A 21,670-nucleotide genomic window follows, 5' to 3' on the forward strand; every position below is an offset into this window, starting at 1 on the left:
ATAAAAAATATAATTTTTAATGTAAAAATGTTTCTCAAAAGCCTTTTAATTAAAAAATATTACAAAGAAAATTTACCTTTTTGAATTCATGAGAAATTTCATTAAAATTTTCCTGTTCATCCTGATCACTTCATCTGCTAGTTTAGATATCCTTTTTTATTATTCTCAAAATCTATAATAAAAACCCTTCAACAAAGAACTGAAAAATGTCAATAAATGCCTCCAAGTATCAATAAAATACTAAAACAACAAAACACTTCATGCACACATGAATTAAAACGAAATTTAATTTTCTCGAATAGTACAAAGAAAAAGAGAGAGAAAATTTCATTCAAACAAAACATATTCAAAAAGCGTTTATAAAGTTGTATAAAATAGATCACCTGTGGCATTCTTATTGTCATCATGTTTAATTAATTAATTTAATTTAATCTTATCCAACTGTGTGTTCGCTCGCTTTGCCCTTTAAAAGGATGACGACAAATATTTGAGCAAAAAACATTTCTTCTTCCAAAGAAGAACACCGGAGTCATGATGATGTCACCAACGAGTAAAGAGAGAAGTAGATGCCTCGCAGCTTTGTTTGCTTTTGTACGAAAAATTCATCATGGAATAGAATCAAAGATGCTTAAAATTAATCCTAATTTCTACAATCATGCATACTTTATGACCTCTGACGTTCGTATTTTTTTTTTTTTTGTTTTTCTCTCTTGTGTGTGTTTCCTTTGCTTTGGTTTTTCGGAAATGAAATGTTCATTTCAGGTGTAGCGCAAAATAAAATAAAATATAACAAAACGCAAAAAAGGGAACTGCTTTTATGTATTCAATTTTTAATCTAATTTCTCATTTGATATTTATGACGAAGATTTTCGTGAAAAAAGATTTTTTTTTTCTTTACCAAATTTTGCTTATTTTTTTTTATTATGCCAAAAAAAAATTAGAACCAGACAAAAATTAAATTTGCACCCCAATTGCAATGAAAAAAAAAATTGAAAACGAATTTGTTGTAAATTTAAATAATAAAACATGCGAATGTGGTTTTCCTTTTGTCGGTGAAAAGGGAGGAGATGTATACAAAAATTTTCAATTATCCAATTTACTTGAATGACTCTTTGCTGTGATTTGGAGTTATTCAGATTTTTTTTTTTGAATATTTCGCGTTTTGAGTGACAAAAGGATTGCAGATAAGAAGCTCTTTTGATAAAAAAAAATAATAAAAAATACATTTGTCGAATTCGCAATAAATAAATAAATAAAAAAAATGGCAAAAAAATCCATTAGAGAAAAAAATAATAGAAAAAAAAAATTCGAAGAAAAAATAAAAGCAAAGTTTAGCTCTTTTTGTATAATAAATCAAATTAAATATTTAATAAACCTTTTTAGGGATTTTTGTTAAAGATTTTTTTCTTTACGAGATTTTACTTTTTTTTCTCACATAATTCATCGAAAAAAAAAATGCCTCGAGCCAAATTAGTTCAACCAGTGTAAAAAACATCAAAATTCACGCTCAAGGATATTAGCACTCAATTTCACGAGTAACCCTTTCACCTTGCCGCATGTCGGTTTACACGTCAGAACTATCAATTTATTCATAACCGAACCCCCTTTATCGAAATTTTTTTTTTATCAAAACTAAATTGAAATTGTTGAGGAGAAAGAGACAACAATTGCCTCAAGAAGTGCTTCACAGACACTTTAACCACCCATTTATGGGACAAAAATTAGATTTTCCACATGATCATCTCTTTTTTCCGATTTTCTAGAAAAAAAAAAAATAAAAATAAAATAAATAAAAATTTGTATATCGATATTCCGATCCGATTCAAAGAGTAAAAAGATTTTTTTTTTCGTAGTAAAAAAAAAATAATAACAGGCACGTTGCAATTGAATTTACATGTAAATAGGGGTGTTTATTCACTCGATGATAGGTTTTGGGATGTGATTCGCTCTTATTTTTTTTTCTACATTTTTTTATGAAATGAATGAAAAAAAATATTAAATAAAATTTATCAGGAATTTTCTCGATCGGATCAATTATTGTGCGCTGAATTTAACTTTTTTTTTATGAAAATTTTTTAAAATTAAATTTTGTGAAAATAATTTGCGCCTGCAGACATGAAAACATGAAACAACAAAAACAAAGAGCTACAGGTGAAGGCACTCGCGTGTGTGCATATCAAAAAATATGGCATGAGAGCTCGTCGTGTACTGAATATGGGGTGAATGAGACAGAGGATTAAGTCTTTTTCATGGAGTTAAAAGTTTTCTTTTGCCAAAAACCACATTATTGAGTCTCTTTTCTTCCCTTTTTTAAGGGGTGTTCTATTGTAATGGAGAGAATTTTAGTTTACCTGTTGTGGGGAGGTTTTTTGATCAGAAATGTAATGTTAGGGGTTTTTGTGAAAATTTAAAAAAAAATTAAGAAATTTTTTACAGAAAAATTTGAAAAAAATATTTTAAAATTTGTAAAAAATTTAAATAAAAAAAAATTTGTAAAAAATTTAAATAAAAAAAAATATAAAATTAGTAAAATTAAAATTAATTAAAAATTATTTAATAATTTTTTTTAATGAATAAATTTTTAGACAATTTTTTATAAATTAATTTATTTTAAAACAATTGATTATGCCAAAAAAAAAATTTTTTTTATTTTAAAATTATTTTTTTTAAATAATTTTTTTTATACTTTTTTTAAATATTTATTTTTTTTTAATTTTTATTTTAAATATTTTTTTAATTAATTAAATTATAAAACATTTAATAAATTTATTTAATAAATTTATTATAATTAATTTAAAAATTTTATTTTTTAAATAAATTTTTTAATTTAAATTATAGTTTTATTTTTTTTAAATAATTTTTTAATCTTTAAAATTTTAATCTTATTTAATTAATTAAATTATATTTGAAATTAATTTAATAAATTTTATTTAAATAAAAATATAATTATAATTAAAATTAAAAAAAAAATTTGTTTTTTTATTTTTTTTAAGAATTATAAATTAATTTACAAAAAAATAGTCAAAATTTTAATATTTTTAAATTTTTAATTTATTAAAAATTAAAAAAATAAAAAATTGAGCTTAAAAAATATTTTTAATTTTTTTTTAGAAATTTATTTTAAAAATATTTTTTTTTAATTTTTTTTTTAATATTTTAAAATATATTTTTTAAAAATATTTTAATTTTTTTATAACTTTAAATTCATTGACTCACATTTATTACATCTCTGTTCCAAATTTTAAACAAAAAACAACAAAAGAGATAATACAAACACAGTAGCACAGAAAACAAGAACTAAAATCCAAGTAATGGTAACAACATTTTAATAATACAATAAAAACTATTATATAAGAGCAAATTTCTCTAAAATAAAAACTAAAAATATCTCGAGATACAATATAATACAAGGAATTGCAAAAGACAAGAAGACCGAGTAAATGGAAAATGGCATTTAAGCTTTTTTCGTCTTCTCTTCCATGCCCTTGTCTTGTACATTTCCCATACATACCGTAAAGGGCGTAAAATAGGATTTTAAAAAGTTATTATATTTCTTGCTCCTAAAATTGCAAAAAAAGGAAAATTTAATAGAAAATCCAATAGTTTATTGGAAAGCAAAAAAAAAATCGAACGAAAATGGAGCAAGAACAACAACAATCTAGACAGATTAAAAACTCTTTTAGAATATTAAGTTGATGCTCTCAATTCATTTTATTTTTTTGGAAATCTTTTTTTTTTCGACAAACCCTCTTCTTCTTCATTCACGATTCGGCAACGAAAAAGGCATCACTTAGGCAGGCAAAAAGAGTTTTTCATACTTAAATTACTTTTTAAAATGTTTTGTTTATCTTGAGGCCCCCAAAATTTCATTTTCTGTTAAAAAGTTTATTATTTTATATTTCCTTTACTAATGATATCATAACAGAAAAGTGGATTTGGATTTGAATTTGAACGCAGTCTCGGGAGAAAAAGACAATTTTTTATTTTCAGTGAAATTACATTTTTTTTTTGTATTTTTTGACAGACGAATATAAAGAAAATATTTGCCTAAGTGAAATTAATATCTTTTTTGCATAATTTTGATAGTAGTAAAGAGACCCATTTTAATAGAATTTCGCTTTTTTATGTTTTTTTCGTGTCTTAGACAACAACATGACTAATGAGCGTAAGACAGCGAGTATGGAGACAGTCGAAAATATGTGAATGAATGACTAACTTGCTTTTTTACCTTTCAAAATTATTTTTTTATGTTGTTTGTCGCGGGCAAAACAACGAAAAACAGATGAGAAAAACCATTTCGTTTTAATATTATGACGTTTTAAATTAAATATTATTATTTTCTTTCCATCTTTTTTCTCTCTTCACCTTTTTTACCGCATTTCGAAGAAAAAATGCGGTATTGGTAAGAAATTGGCGTCCCTTTAATGGTAGAAAATTTTTTGAAATGTTCACTGGGATGAAATTTTTGAATATGAATGTGAAATGTTTGACCCAGTTTACATTTAAGCTTTTGGCCCAGTGAACATTTTAAAAATTTTCTACAGTTAGAGGAACTCCAAAAATTTTTCTACAAAAAACCCAATACAAATTTTAAAAAAAATTATCAATATTTAGGCTTATTTCACATTTTTAAGCTTCTACCCAGTGCACATTTCGAATATAAAAAAAATACCAATGTTAAATTTTAAAAGATTTTGACCCAATTGGCATTTCAAAAATTCTCCTTAACATTTATTTTAAAATTTTTTTACCCAATGCACATTTTTGAAAATTTTCTACCAATAAAGGGAAGTCAAAAAATTTTCAAATTTAACAAAAAAAAAACCATCGTAAATTTTAAAAAAATTGTTAATCTTTTGGTGAGTCATAACTCATTCTAAAGCTTTTGCCCAGTGCACATTTTGAACATAAAAAATTTGAAAAAGTTGCAATATTAGATTTTTATACATTTTTGCCCAGTTAACATTTAAAAAATTTTCTTAAAAATTCATTTTCAAAAAATTTTAACCCAAACCACATTTTTAAATAACTTCCCAATGCACATTTTAAAAATTCTATTACTTAACAAATTGAATTTTAACTAAAAAATTGAAATGCGCTATAAAAACGACAACTTTTAACATATTTTCTCTTTGCTCTGTCTTATCATCGTCATCATCACGTTTTTCCCTCTACTTCTTTCAAAACATGCAGCAGCGAACTTCTCTCCCCAACAGTAGTGGAAATCGGGGAATTTTTATGCGAAAATGAAACTCGCAAATTAAGATAATGAAAAGAAAAGTGTTTTCTTAGATAAGTTAGATTGACAACCGTTTATCATTATATCCAAGCGGTGCGTGTTTCGGCGATTTAAAAAATAAAAAAAGGGAAACAATTTGTCTGTACTTTGCGCGATAACGCACCAGACAAACAAACATGCCGAAGACGCAGAAGAAAAGTTATAACAATATTTTAATGATGTAACATGGACATGCTATTAAAAGTTATGTAAATGACGGACAGCAGATTGCGAGCTCAGAAAATAAAAGTTTTGATAGAAAAATTATGATGATGATGATAATGCTCTGTTTCCATCGCGCAAGGGAATTATTTATAATTAATTTGTCATTTGAATGTTGCTTGAGAGATAATAATTATTATCTCGCATCTCGTCATTTTTCGACAAGAAAATCTGTTGCTAATTCCCGGAGATTTGTCGAGAGAAAATTTTATTGCTTTCTTTGATGTTTTTTTGCAGAGTGAATGAAGCGTTTGAACAATAAAATTTTATTCGTAAAACTATTGTTTAGTTCATTGGTGCCAAAATGACATTTATGAGCAGTTTTGACTCAGATGAAATTCGATTCTGAGGAAACTAGAAAAAAAAATTGTTTTGTCTTGAATTTTTTTCTCAGAATTTCTTGCGAGAATTTATTTGCCAGAGATTTTTAATCGATTGTTTATACGCATGAATAATTAAACAAAACAAAAAAAGAGTTATGCAGTGATGAGTGTTGTTTATAAGAATGAGAAGAAGATTAAAATTTGGATAAATAAATAAAAGGGATTTATGGAGTTAGCAGTTTTTTGTTTATGTTACTTTGCAGAGATTTCATGATTCCATGATTCGTTAAAGGTTAAAATTTTGATAAAAAGTCTAAAAGTTCATTTTTGTATCAAAAATTTCTTTAAAATTCCTTCATGAGTTTAAATTTTGTTCAAAAATAAATTTTAAGACCCCTAATTTCATCAACAATTCTCTTGGACCCATTCGAAAATTCATATTTAATCAAAAAATTTCTTATGACCCCAAAAAGTTTTAATAAAATTTCTAAATCGAGCTCAAATTTTTGCTTAAAGGGTATTTTTAGGACCCCTAAAGCTCTTTTAAACCCTTTAAAAATTTATATTTATTAAAAAATGAACTTAAGATCCTTAAGAAGTTTCAATTTTGTTCAAAAATCTATTATAGACCTCTAAAAAGTTCGAATTTTATCAAAACATACTTCAGACCCTATTGAGACCTCATTAATCCATTTTTGAATTTTTTTAAAAATAAGCTTTGTAAGACCTCTAAAACTTCTGTTTTTTTGTTAAAAATATTTTTATATCAAAAAATTGCTTAAGTTTTTTATTAAGAGGTTCTTAGGACCCCTGAGAATTTCAAATTTGAACGAAAGTATTTAAGAACTTTAAACGAAAATTTTTTTAAGAAGGTTTTAAAATTTGTTTTTAAAAAAATTAAAAGGTTTAAGATTAAAATTCTGTTCAAAGACTTATTAGGACCTCTGAAAAGGTCAAATTAATTTAAAATTTTTTATATCTATATTTTTAAGACCCTTGAAAAATTAAATGATAATTTTTTAAAGAATTTTTTACAAACTCAAAAATTTCTAAAAAAAATTTATGAAAATATTTCATGAGTCCGAATCCTAATTTAAATAAATTAAAAATTTAATTAATTTTAATAAAAAAAAAAATATTTTACTCACTCACATTACCACAAAATTTCCCATTGAATATTCCCCAAGCAAGCAAAGTAACGACCAAACACCGCACAAAAGAAAAAAATATTTTCGTTACATGATTTTTATAACAGATGTCGCACGAATGATATTCCAAAGCAACAAAAGCAAGGCAAGTGTATAGTATAACCGACCGAACAAACATCTTAGTGGCAACGATGATGATGATATTGATGACGACAAGCATATTGTTGTGTCGCTGCGACATGGAAGGGGAGAATCGAACCGAAGAGGAGGAGAACGAATCATCAATGAATGAACGTACATCATTTTGTGATATTTGATGAGAAAATATTGAAAGTCAATTTGCATGATTTGGTTCATTTTTCTCACACTTTGTCGTCGTTTCTTCTTAAGTTTGTAGCAGAGCAGTATTTATCTTTCGTGGTTGAAGACATTTGAATAAATTGTTCGTTTTTTTTCGTATCGATTAGAATTTAATTCAACTGGTTTTCATTAATTCTCTTTCGCTCTCTCTCGATTACTTTGGCTGGTTTGGTGGCTGGCAGTCATTAAACCACGTTCATGTCTAGAATGAGTTAGGTCCGGTTTCTTGCGTCTATTGGTCGTCTATGATTCTTTGTTTGATTTCTACTTACCCGATACGGAGACATGTGGTGGTATTACAACAACCAAGCCTTCAACAAGTATTTATTTCAATAAAAATAAATAGGACGTTGACCCTTTTTGTGATGTGTATTCTTCTACATGAAATTGCCCTTGAATGAATTTTTTTCTGTTACGGAATTTGTGCCAAATTCTGATTTATTTTGTTTTATAGAAAAATTTGTGAAAAAAATTTACGTAAAAAAAAATGTGACCCAGAAATTCTTTTTAAAATTTTTGTTTAACAAAAAAAAAAAATTTTGCATTAAAAATCTTGATTTAATGCAAAAAAAAAAGTTTTTTGTTCAACAAATTTTTAAAGATTTTTTTGAAGGAAAAACACGTGGTTCACATGATGTAAGAAAATTTTTAGAACCTCAACCTGTTGAATCAATTTATTTTACACAAACACATGATCATCAAAAAAAGAGTTAAGAAGAAATAAATCAATTCACAAGAAATTGCTGAATAACTTTTTGTTTTCTCTTCCTCTTTGCGAGTTTTTGTTCTTTTCTCTTTTTACTCATATTATTTTTATAAATTAACGCTGATTTATTTATTTTTTTTCTCTTACTCAACACAAATACAATTACCTTTAATTTTTCATGAGTGTGAGTGTAAGACATTCCAGTCTCCAGTCCGTGGTATTCGTCGTCAATTTAAATGTTAATACAAACGCTAATAATGATAAACATACAAATAATAACAAAACAACAACAACGAACAAACGAACTTGACAACCTGACTCTGAACCGCGGTCAATGGCAAGGCGTTTCTCGCGTATATGTCTTTGTGTTCGTTCCACGACGAATAATATGGTAAAAGAGGAATTTTAACTCTTCGTATTCATACAAGTTATTTTCAAGTTTCTTGTGTGTGTATAACGTGAGTATTTATGAGACTTAAGTAAAGTATGGAATTTTGTGTAATAAAAAAGTTATTAGGACGCCGGTAAAATATTTTTTTTTGCGCAAATTTGTTAAAATCGAATGAATATGAGTGTGGAGTGGACTGACAGCTTTTAATCGGATTTTTGTAGTATGTATGTTTAAAAAAAATGTGAAAAAAATGTTCTTTCATGTAAACAAAGTAATAAGTCATGGAATTGATGGTTTTTCATTGACTTTGGTTATTTCATAAGCTTTTGTGAATTAAAATAACATAAAAGGGACTTAAACCTGTTCTGGTCTTTCGTGCAATGCGGTATGCCCTGCGAGATGAAAGTGTTTAATTTGAAAACATGAAAGCTAAAAAATTAGTGGTTTAGAAAAAGACAGAAAATCTTATTTTCTTATTCACAAAGAATTACAAAAAATTACTAAACTTAATTGATAAAAAGCATTTTCTTAAGTAAAATTAAGTAATTTTAATTATCTACGTCTTTTCCTGATGTATGTTAGATTAAAAAAGAACAATTTGCTGTCAGCTGGACATTTTGCAAGTCAAAAACCTTTAACACACAGAAACTTCTGAAAATCAATTAAAATGAATTCATAAGCTGGTTTAAGACTTTCACATCAAACCATGTCGATAAATCAGATCTATGACTCCATTGTCTTTGGAATATGGATACTCAAGTTAATGTTCTATTGGAAGAATCGTTTAGTTGCATTTTTACTTCATTTACATCCATATAGTTTTTGATACACTTTTAAGTAAAAGTAATGATCGATTATAATTTTACGAATAATCGCAATTTTCGATTTTAATTGTTTCAGTTGACTTTAATTACTTAGTGAGCCATTACCATCGAAATTTGATTTAAATTATTTTTTTCAATTTTTTCATCTTCTTCATTTATTAGAGGTGATTTTCATTTCCTCGTAGGTTTAAATATTCCATAGAAACTTTTTCATTTTTTTTTTGTAGTCATAGATTTTTTTAGCCATAACGGTTAAGTTAGTCTTCATTTTAGCTGCTTTCAAAAGTTCATCTTAAAAAATTTCAGGGTAGTTCACTTGACCAATTTAGGTTCATTTTGTTGCGATTTTCCATTTAAAGACAATTTCCCGCTATCTGGTTTCATTTAATCAAATTTCTTACTTTTCAAATAAAGTTATGGTTCATCCTTAAGTCATAAACTCAAAATTTGTCTTCTTAATGAATTCAAATAATACTGAAATTATTTCTGTAAAAGATAAAAACTAAATTAAAATTCTTAATAAGTTCTATTAAAAGTAAAACTTACCTCATTTCATCCCATAGAGTAGAAATTCAACTCTTATGAGAACAAAAATCTCAAGTGTTCCTCTTATAAATATTTTTTTAACAATTTTTTATGGTAAGAACGATGTAATTGTTTAAAATCCGCCGCAAGTAATACACAAGATTTATACCAAGAATTAAACTTCGAGACTTGAGTTCAGTTCCCTTTCATTTTTCTTGTCTTCTCTTCTTAAAAATCGTTCATTCGCCGTCAAAGTCGAAATGTCATCGGATCCTTGTACGGGTCTAATATTCTGAAAAAAAGAAATAGAAAGAACATTCAAAAGGTTAATTGGATGTCATTAAATTTATCGTCGCCAAATTGAAAATTGCCAGATGTTGCGATCCATCAGTCGTGATTAAATCATTGAATTGACAGTTAAAAGTGTTGAAGCAAGATTTTCACCATAAGTTTTTTCTCAAGTATTCTTTTTGTTGCATCAGAGTCGTTTTGTGTGTCATTTAATTTTTTTCCTTCAATTTTCATTTAGCACAAAAAAATCGTCTACCTGCAACGAACTAATGTTAGTACATTATTCATGGAGTGCGAACGAAAGAATAACAAAAGAAAATTCAATTTTTCTTTTACTTTTTTTTCCTTCTTTTTCCATCTAATAATGTTCAATCTTTCTCAACACTCCTCTTGTTTAACTTTTTTTCTATCGTTTTTTTTTTGCGTTGTTATTCTCCTTTTGATTATAAAATTTTTATTTTGCTACTTTTTTTCACTTACGCCGAAGATGAAACTGTGCAAGATTGAAGTGTTGAAATACTTTGAAAGAATGTTTTTGCTTGTTTTGTTTGCCGCTGCCGTAAAAGTAAGGCAACCGCGCCATAAAGTGATTTGCTTTTGTTTTGGAAATTTAATTAACGGGGATTTTGTTGTTCTTGTTACGAGCTCGGCGTTCGAAACACCTCAAGTGTTCAAATGCAAAAAAAAAATGAGGGATAATGAAGTGAAGTGAATTTTTCGGAAAAAAATGATGAAATTCCATGTTGGCAAGAAAATATTAAGCTGGCTTCTCCGAACAAAAAAAAAACTATCGAGTTTGTGTATAGAGAGCTTAGGCAGGAAAATTGATGCATCAACTATCTGGCTCTATCCATTCACCGCAGCTGCCTTGATTGAAAATCTATCATAAAATATTTCGTTTTGGGGATGATCCTTTTTCCATTTTCCTCGACATCGTGGCACAAAATATGATTTTTTTTTTCAATCCTTTCAATTTTTCATTTTTTTTTGTCGTTACAGGTAGAGGCCATGATGTCTTGTACCCTCCCTTTACCAATACCAGTACCGTTGACAGCATTACACGCCGATTATCCTCCAATTCATCTTGGAGTCAAGGTGAGTTTCTATTATTTCGTAGATCAATTTTTGATGTGAATATGATGGAAATTGCTTTTAACAATGCGGTTTTGAGGGAAAATTAGAATTTTTTTCCATGAAATGCCTTTTCATCAATTTTTTGAGCTGAAAATTTTTGATATTGAAATTTTTAATAAATTTAAAATTATTAATGAATTTTAAAAATTAATAAAATAAATAAATTTAATAAATAAAAAAATAAAATTAAGTTATATTTAATTTAATTAAAAAAAAATTATTTTTATTAAATTTAAAAAAAAAAATTAAATTAATAAATTTTAATTTAATTTTATTTTTTACAATTTTAAAAATAAATTAAAAATAATAAAATTAAAAATAAAAATTTTTTAAATTAATTAAAATTAAATTTATTTAATTTAATAAATTTTAATTTTATTATTTATAATTTTAAAAATAAAAAAATTTAAATTCAAAATTAATTTATTGAGTTTACCAAATCATCAATAAAAATTCACAAATCCCTTAAAATACCGAAAACTATAAAATTTTGACTCCAACTTCAATATAAATCATCACAAAAGGACATTTTAATTGAATTATGTTCAAAATAATACTGCGTGCCGGAAAAATCAGACTCTTGCTCCGGAACAGAGGAAGCCACAATTTATATTTTGCCCATAAATAAAAGAGTCTTCAGAGATTTGGTTTTTGTTATTATTTAGTATTAAGGATTACTTTTGCCAAAAACTGTTGGATGTTTGGACGTTAATGAACCAAAGTTCATGTCGAAAATCTATTAAAAGTGGCTTGCTTTTGGTTAATGTAATTTTATGTCTTCTCGATGTCGTAATAATTTATTGGAATTTGAAAGGAAGAAAAACAAAAGGGTTTCATGCCTCGGCTTTTTGAGGAAAGAAAAACGGAGAGAGAAAGTTGAAAGAAGAAATAAATTTACCATTGAAAGATGGTAATAAATAAGTTTTTATGATCCTATTATAAACTATGATATCGCTCGATATACGATGTTTGTCCTTCTGTTTGTTTGACGTTGGGAGTGGGAAAAAGTTTTCAACTCGTTACAACTCAATGGACACAAAAATGAAAGGAGAATGAGATTCTATGTTAGGATGGAACGAACAATAAGATCGCATTTCAATGCTGATTGTTTTACAAATTTCACATTTTCGTACTCCTCAAAAATATTTTTTAACATTTTTGTTCTATTTTATATTAAACTTGTTAAATATTGCTTGGTTTGGATTAATTGGAATTGATGTTTACTGAAAAAGGTCATTTTAAACAGATTTACTTACTTTTAGCGCCTTGAAACTCCTCTTCACAATTTCGTACTCCTCAAGTCTCATAAATAATTTTCAAAACCTTTGGGTTCAAAAACTGTACTTTTTTACATCATTTCGAAAGAATTTCAAAGAAAAAAATGCTTTTTTCATGATGAAAAAGTCTTCTGTTAAAAAATAATTTGACAAAACTACAATTTGAACTATGAGGAGTATAAAATTGTGAAATGAGGAGTACAAAAATGTAAGTTATTGAAATTTTGACGGAAACCTTAAAACTTTTATGTCACATGAGGTTTCCGTCAAAATATTTCACATTTTTGTACTCCTCGTTTCACAATTTAATACTCCTCATGACTTAAATTGAAGTTTTGTCAAACTATTTCTTAGCAGAAGACCTCATCATTATAAAAAAGCATTTTTTTTCTTCGAAATTCGTTTGAAATGCGGTAAAAAAGTAAAGTTTACCTGAAACCAACCACCATCAAGTTAAATCTTGAAAGTCTTATGGTTGTTCAAAGTCGAGATGATTTCGTCTCGAAACACTTGAAATTTTATAATCAAAGCAAGAATATTAACAGGTTAATGACACCGCACCACTAATCATTCCTTTTTACAAACATGTTCCATCCATTTACGACGACAGAGACGGCCACATAATTTACATAAATTTTGGAGTCAAAATGCTTTTTATTATTACAGACGTTCTTCGTCGTCTCTCTCTATGCTGAACACGTGCTTCATTCATTTCGACAGAAATGACGCGACGATCAAGTCACTTACTCATTAACTGTGCCTTATCTTTCCTTTATCGCAAGTCCCTCTTTTGTACTTTTTCTCTCTACTATGACACGAACGAGCATGAAAACAAGAAGAAATCGACCGAGCACTCCATAATCTCTCCTAAATGGCCCATCAAGTGATGAACAGACACATTTATTTGCATCCCTTTTACATTTTTTTTTTTGCTTTTGCCCGAAAACATTCCATGCTCGTCGCACTAAATTACCATCACATCATCGGGTAATGAGGAGCAATCATTGGCAACATTCAATGTCACTTGTTGATGTATTTAACTGCTGATGGTGGTCCCGTCATAAAACTAATGAAATTCTTCGTTAAAAGCGAATTTTGAGTGATTTTTTTTTTCTCTGTCTCTTTTTTGTTGTGATTCATTTTTTTTTTACTTGTTTCGTCTAAAAAGAAAAAAATGTTAAATTTATTAAAAAATAGAAATTTAATCAAAATATTTGCGTTTTTTTTTATGAATCACAAGTTACGACGCGATACTAACAATTTTTGATGAACACAAAAAAATAGACAATAAAAATTTAATGGATTAAAAAATTCCGGGAATAACGGATTTTGTTAGACTTTGAGGGAATTTTTTACAAGACATTAATTTGTGAATAATAAAAAAAAATATTTATTGGAAATACATTTAATTAAATTGAAAATTGGTTCAGTTTATCGATTTCTGAACAAAAAAAATAAATATATAAAAAATTAATTCAGTTAATATTTTTTATTTATTTATTTTATTTTATTTAAAAAATATTCGTTTGAATTTAAATATAATTTTAAAAAATAAATTTTCAATTTTTTTTTTTTTAATTTTGATTTTTAAAAATTTAAATTTAATTAAAAATATTATATAAGAGATTATATTAAGTCTTATGTCTAAAAGCGCCATCTTGTGTAAATTTTGTACAAATTTATTTAAATTTTTTTTTTGCTAAATTTTGAATCCAATTAAAATACTTAATTTACAATTATTTCTAAAAAAATTTTTTTGAAACTTTTCAATGAATTTTTTCATAGTTTTATTAAATTCATTTTTAAAAGCGACATCTATTGGACAATTTTATTTTTCTTAATTTCTGACTGCGAAAAATTTAATTTTTACAGTTAAAAAATTCTTTATTAAAATTTGATTTATTATTTTAGAATTTTTAATTTAATTTAAAATAATTTATTAATTATTTTAAAAAAGTTTACTTTAAAACTTTATTTTGATAAAAAAAAAAAAATTATTAAAATTTTGATAAAAATTATTAAACTAGGTCTCTTACACTCTACAGAAAGTCATTATATAAACCCAAAAAAATAATTTTCTTTTAATTTTAAGAAATTTTTTTTAGTAATTCTGTTTTAAAAATGTTAGTAGGTACCTTAAATTCACGAAAAATAAATAGCCAGAATCCATGAAAATCTCATAACAAAAATTTTGCTCATGGGAAGCAAGCGTCTGGTAAATTTTCCATCATTTTCCAACCACCAAAATAAAAAAAAGACCGTCAACATGAAACGACATAATTGAAATACAACTGTCATCATTCCCGACATAATTTTTCCACTTTGTGCTTTTCATATTTTAAATAGCATTCCTTTGTGCCTTTTGCGCGCGTCTTCAAATATCTCGGCAAAGCCACATGAAAAACAAACATAATTAGTCTTTTGCCAAAACTCTCGTTTTTTTTTTTATTAAAATTTCATCTCATCCCGCGAATTTTTCCCCCGTTTTCACTATTTTGGTTGATTATTATTTTATTATTATTGTTTCGTTGATGTTATCAAAACATTTATTGAAAACTCGTTTTTTCCACGAATTTTCTATGACAAACGAGCAATTTTGTCAAAAAAAAAAAAAAAAAATCCACATGACACACATTCCTCGAAGCGATTTAATGTAACGATAAAAAGTTTTATTAAATTTTTCCTTCGATAAACCCAATTTTTTTCTAGATCCGACGACTCTGTGCTCGACGAACGAACCGCATACCTGTCCTCAGCATAAAATTTTGTTTTTTTTTCTGCATACGTAAAATAATGACGAGAATCGAGCAAACTCCAAGCAAAAACTGCCAAAGGGCTCGTATGCATATTTGTGTTTTATTTCAATGTTTATACATGCGGACCCGAAAAAAATTGGGAAAAAAGTTTTAATATTGGATTTTGGCTTTTTTCTCTCTCTCTTTCTACTTCCTCGATGCATGAGAATTTTTTTTTCAAGTGAAAAATAAACAGAACTGCACCCCATTCGCGTTATCAGCTAATTCGGATTTAATTTACTATCTCCTTAAAATCCCTTTTTTGTCGACGCTTTTATCGGATTTACATTGATGTCCTTCCGATTCACAAATATTTACGTGTTGTCAAAATGTCTGGTCGTTCAGCTGATTATCAAAACAAATCAACCCAATCAAAATATTTTCTTGTTTGTTTAAATGTGTGGAGTTACATGTGTTATTTTGTGGCGAAGGCAAGGCACCCGACAGAGCACAAAAAAACGTGCTGGACAAATATTTTTTCTTCTAAGGAAAATAAAATGTTGTTAAAAGGATATTAAAGTATTAAAACATTGGAAAAACAAATGATTTTTTTGGAAAAGTTTTTGGTTTTACGTGAATTTTGTTTCAAGTTTTTTTTATTTCTTTTTTATTGAAAAAAATTGCCGAAAACAAACTAAAAACTGTTAAAATTTTTAATCTTAAATAATAAAATGATAAGGAATTGGAAATTTTTTTTTTTTTTTGAATTAAATTAATTTTTTTTAATAATTTGAATTTTTTAAAATAAAATTTAGAATTTAATTCTAACGGTTAAATAATTAATTTAAATATTAATAAAAAAAAACATACCTTTATTTTTTTTTCGATAAATAAGTCTACTTAAAATAATTTATAAAATATTTTTCATTAACGAAATTTTTTAAATTTTTTATTTTCATAAATTTTTAATTTTTATCTAATGAAATAAAAAATAAAAAAAATCAAATTTTAAAATAAAAATTAAAATTTATTTTTTTTTTATTCAAAATATTGAATTTTTGATTGGGTGAAATTTAAGTATGAATTCAGAATAAAAAAAAATATTTAAACTTCTAATTTTTTAATTAAATTTATATCAAATAAATAAATAAAAAACATTTTTTGGAACATTAAAATCCCTAAAATAAATAAAAATGTCAACTTTTAATTAAAAACTCCCATTTAATGCCACATTTCCTTGATTATTTCATTAAATTTAAGTTTTTGTCTCAACCTTTCAACTCCAAAGTACCTCAAATATATCTTCATTAAGTTGTTAAACTATTACCTGCATGTTCGTTCGTTCGCTCCGTTCGCTCAAATGTCTCTCTTTTGACTCCGTGTGTGCTGTGCAATTTCCATGATAAATGCGATAACTTTTCACATACTTTGCGCTGCACAGACGGATATGAGGCGCAACACAATTGTTGCATCCTCGGTTCGGTCATGCAACGACGCTCGCTCGACTAAAAATAAATGGCTAATAAAATGAAGGAAAATATGAGGTCATGATTGTATCTCGCCCGTAATTTTATGAGTACTTGAAGCGACGTGGCTCGGCAATCGCAATAAAGGGAAAATTCATGTAATGATATTATCTTTTGTTGCTTGCTTGTTGCGCAATTTACTCGTGCAATCACTTTAGGGAAGCAAAATCCACACGAAAAAAAAAACTCGGGATGAGCGAGATTATTGGACACTAAATAGAGAAATGGCTTCTTTTGTCAAAGTCTTCATGTAAGAAAAAAAAAGTTTATTTTCTATGGAAGAAAAAAGGAAACAATAAAAACTTGCAACACAATAAGATGCATTAAAAGTGCAGATGCAGGAAAATTAGACATCCCATTGGGAAATAATTTTAAATTAAATTTTCCCTTCTTGTTCTGTCCCTCGATTTCAGCAGGAGAAGAGTGGACAAGAAACAATTCAGTTCAGGTGTTTTTTTTTTGTAAAAAAAAACAAAACATAAAAAAGAGAAAAAAAAGTTTGATTAAAAGCAATTTCTATGATATTATTAGTGCTATTTGTTAAAATTCACTTAAAACTTTTTTTTTAATTTTCACGTTGAGTTTCTAAACATTTTTTTTTGAATATTTTTAATTTTATATATATTTTTAATATCACTCAAAATTTTTTATTTAAATCAATTTCATTAAATTCTTATTTATTTTTATTATAAATAATAGAATAATATTAATTCTTATTTAAATTCTAATTTTCTTTTTATTTTATTTTTTTATTTAAAATATTTAAAAAATTATTTAAAAATTTTATTTATTAATATTTTAATATTAATAATTTAATATTTATTAATTTAAATTTTTTTTAATATTTTTATTAAATTTTATTAATATTTTTTTGAATTTTTATTGAAATTTGTTCAACTTTTTAATTTTTTTCAAATTCTTTTATTTTTCAAATTTTTTTTTTTTTTAATTTACTATTTTTTAGCAATTTTATTTTTATTAAAATATTTGACAATATTTAAAATTTATTTCTAAAGTTCTTCTTATTTTAAAATTTTTACTTTGTAAAATTTTTATTTTTTAATTCTAATAAAAAAAATAATAAAAATATTAATTATAATTATTAAAAATTATTTCAGTTTTTTAAATTCTTACTTAAAAAATTTTAAATAAAAATTAGAAAATTTTCAAGTGTTTTATTTTTCTTAAAAATTTCTTTATTTTTTTTTTTTAAATTTGATTTTCTTTATTTTTTTATTATTTTTGTTTAATCTCTTAAAATATTTAAAATAATTATTTATTTATTTTTTTTTTTAATTTATATTTTTCTCATTATTTTTATTTTTCAAAAATTCTTCCAATTTTTTTTTAATTTATTAGAAAATTTATATATTAAAGTATTTTTACTTTTTGATATTTTTTCCTTATATTTTTGAAATTTTATTTAAACACGTAATTTTATTTTTAATTAATTTTTATTTTATAATTAAATTTTTTAATTATTTCTTTTGTTTAAAAATATTTTATTTTAATTCACGAAATAATAATTTAAATAAAATAAAATTAATTTTAATTCATTTTCTTTTCTATTTCTAGGTAAGCCACAAAAAAAAACTCACAATAAATCAACAAACATCTCCTTTCGTACCAAGGGGCCAATTATCTCTCGTCACATCATCATCTTCTCATCATGACGTTAATAAAAAAAAAATCAAAAATACTGGCAATCAATGTAAATATTTATAATTTTATTTTTTTTTTTGCAAATATTGACATGACGTTTTTTTTTTTTGGGTGCCATTACATACGAAAAAATTGTCATTACCCCCTGTTGCCTTGAGTTATCAATCAAATAATAATAAAAAAACTCACTTTTTGTCTTTCGCTCTCTTTCTCTGTCTCTTGATGACAATCAAAATCGATGTTGGGTAATGATATTCATCATCAATAATATCAATCGCATCATAAAATATTTTTTATTGTTTGTGCGACACATTGCTCCCGATTTTTGATGGCAAAAAAAAATTGCAAGACAAGTGAATGAATTTAATTTGAATAAAAGAACGATTTATTTATTTTTCTGTCTTTCGTTCGGGGAATTTTTCACGTAATGAATCGATGGAAATATTGATGGATGTTCCCTTTTATCATTTTTTTTTTTATTAAAATGACACAAAAAATAAAACAAACACGCATAAAAATTGATTTTGATCTGTTTTCTGACACGGAAACGATAGAAAAAATAAACAATCATCTTCTTATCGTACGACGAAAAAAAAGACAAAAAATGGCAAAACCACACATTTCGTCGCTTTTTATGACACTTTGCGTTGAATTTATTCCGCAACATTATTGTCTACAACATATTTAAGTGACTTTTTCTTCCTTTTTTTTTATTTTTTTATTCATACCTATTATTATTGATGTGACGTCTGTTTCTCCTTTCCCGCTTGGCAATATGGAAATGCGTCACCTTTGAAGACACACGAGAACGTTGAATAAATGTTTGCATTATAAATTGTTTATAGACTCATCATTTCATAACTCGTATAAATATTATGTCACAATTTTCGGTGCGAGATGAGGGTTCTGCTAAAAATTTTTTCTTTCCTTGATGAAAAATTGTGCAAAAAAAAAATTATCATATATTTCTACTTTTTTTTTTTGCTGAACGTGTGCTTGTCATATTTGTCATCAGAACTTTTTCAATAAATGTCGAACTTTGTCGAATTATATATTGGAGTCACTTACTTAGATGTATTTATTATGAGAATTTTTCTTTTTTTGCTCCCCAACTATTGGTTCGAGGTGTCATTTTGTGTTAAAGGTGATAACTTTATCAAAGTTTTTGCGTCAAAGTGAATTTTTTTCGTCTCATGAGGGGGAATTTCGGGGAAGTTTTTGACAGGAAAAAAGGGTTTTTTCAAAAGGAAGTTTTCGTTTTTAGGAAATTTTTGACAGGAAATGAAAACTTTTTGAAGAAAATTTTATTAAAATTATAAAAATATTAAATTTTTTAAAATATTATTTAATTAATTAATTTTTATTCTTTTAATGAAACATATTAACATATTTATTAAAATCTCAAAATATGTATTTTATTTCTCAAATTTTTTTCTCTTAATAAAAAAAAATTAATTATTAAAAAAATAAATTATTTTTTTTAATTGAAGTTATGATTAAAAATATTTTCATGTGATTTTAAGAGAAAAAAATTAATCAAAAAAGTTGAAAGATTAAAAAAATAAAAAAATTTTAAAATAAAAATTAATTATTAAATTTCTACTAAAATAATTTAAAATAATCTAAAAAATAAAATAATTTAAAATAAAAAAAAAAAATTTGGATTTTTATTTTAATTTAAAAAAAAAATATTTATTCATTTATTTTATTAAAAATTTTTAGCCTTAAAAATTAATTTTTGAAAGAAAACTTTATAAATTGAGAAAAAAGTATGAAAAATTGCCACTTTTGATACAAATTTAAAAAAATAATTCAGAATTTTAAGAATATAAATTTTTTTTCTCGATTTAAAATTTTTCTCGATTTTTTATAACTTTTATTACAGAATTTTTTCTTTTTTTTCAAAATATTTTTTTGTAATTTTTTTTTAAATAATTTTCAGTAATTTTAAATTAAATTTACATAAAGAAAATTATATGTTTTGTTCGTAAAAAAAGTAAAAAAATATATTAAACGAACTTCCAAAAATCGCAATATGTTCATCGTAAATTTTATTTAAAAATTATTACAAAAACAACAACAACAATTTTTTATTTATTTTATTTTAATATTTTATTAATTTTTAAATAATTTTAAATATTTTTTTATTTAAATTAATTTTTAATTAATTTTCTTTTTTGCATAAATATCTTCAAAAATATTAAAAATTATTATTTTTTAGTTTTTATTAGATTTTTTTCTTGTTCAAAAAGTATAAAAGTTTGTAAATTAATTTAAAAAAAATCAATTAATTTTTTAAATGTAATTAATTTAATTTTAAACAAAAAATTCATTAAAATCCGATTAAAGCTTCAAATTTAGAAACAGAAAATCAATAAAACTTCACCTCATTTCTTCACGTTTTAACAACTTTTGCACATTACTTGTTGACTTTGGCTCTGCTTTCTCGTCATCTCTTTTTGCACACCTCATTCTCCGCATACCGCCATGCACTTTTGTTTGTTTATTCTAATCTAATCGAACGCACAGACAAACATTTCTCGACTAATCATACAAAATTTATTTGCGACGAAGATGATGATGAACAACTGTTATTCAGTTACATGCCGAGCGGAGAGAGAGAGAGAGAAGAATAAGACATGACAAGATGAAAAGCTTATGCAAATCTTTCGTCAGAGTCATTGAATTTAAACGACAGCCACTCACATATTCGATCAATGAATAACTGTGCATCAGATCAAATTGCAAGAATTTACTATGTGTGGTTAGTTACAGTTTATTTACACACAGATTTGTCTTTTGCTCGTCGTCGTCGTTTGTGTGTTTTGACTATTAAGGGAATTACAGCTTTAAATATCATCATAAAATAGTTATGATGACGAGTTTATGAACTGGCTGCAGATTGATGACATCTTTATACAAATACTGGGCGATGTTTGGTTTGTTCGTCTCGTAAATGCGAAAATTTGCAATGTTACGAATGACCAAGTTGACGTGCAGACAGGAAATATTCCATGATTGATTCAACAATGATGCGAGTCCCTTGCTAAATCTTAATTATCCGTTTTTACAACGAGTCGGGCAGTGAGTGACCGGAAACATGATGAGCATGAGGGAAACAAAAATTTCGTCATTAGAAGAGAAACAAAAAAAAATTATCAGGAAATCATTATGTTACATAACTTTGTGACGTTTTTTTTATGTAATTTGAAGAGATTTTTGTGAGGAAAAATTGATTTTTTGCTCGTTTTGTCGTCTTTCTGTTAAT

General features: G+C 25.5%; 1 protein-coding gene across 5 annotated transcripts in view; it reads left to right on the forward strand.

The window, feature by feature from the left end:
- LOC134835986 (polypyrimidine tract-binding protein 1) overlaps window positions 1-21,670 on the forward strand; it is a 191,255-nt gene that overhangs the window by 59,506 nt on the left and 110,079 nt on the right. For all 5 annotated transcript variants that reach the window (XM_063851066.1, XM_063851067.1, XM_063851070.1 and 2 more), the window contains one exon: window positions 11,068-11,163. In XM_063851066.1, coding sequence (XP_063707136.1) covers window positions 11,068-11,163 — 96 coding nt within the window. The remainder of the gene's footprint in view (window positions 1-11,067; window positions 11,164-21,670) is intronic.

Source organism: Culicoides brevitarsis, chromosome 3 (assembly GCF_036172545.1).
Source record: "Culicoides brevitarsis isolate CSIRO-B50_1 chromosome 3, AGI_CSIRO_Cbre_v1, whole genome shotgun sequence".
Taxonomy (NCBI): Eukaryota; Metazoa; Arthropoda; class Insecta; order Diptera; family Ceratopogonidae; genus Culicoides; species Culicoides brevitarsis.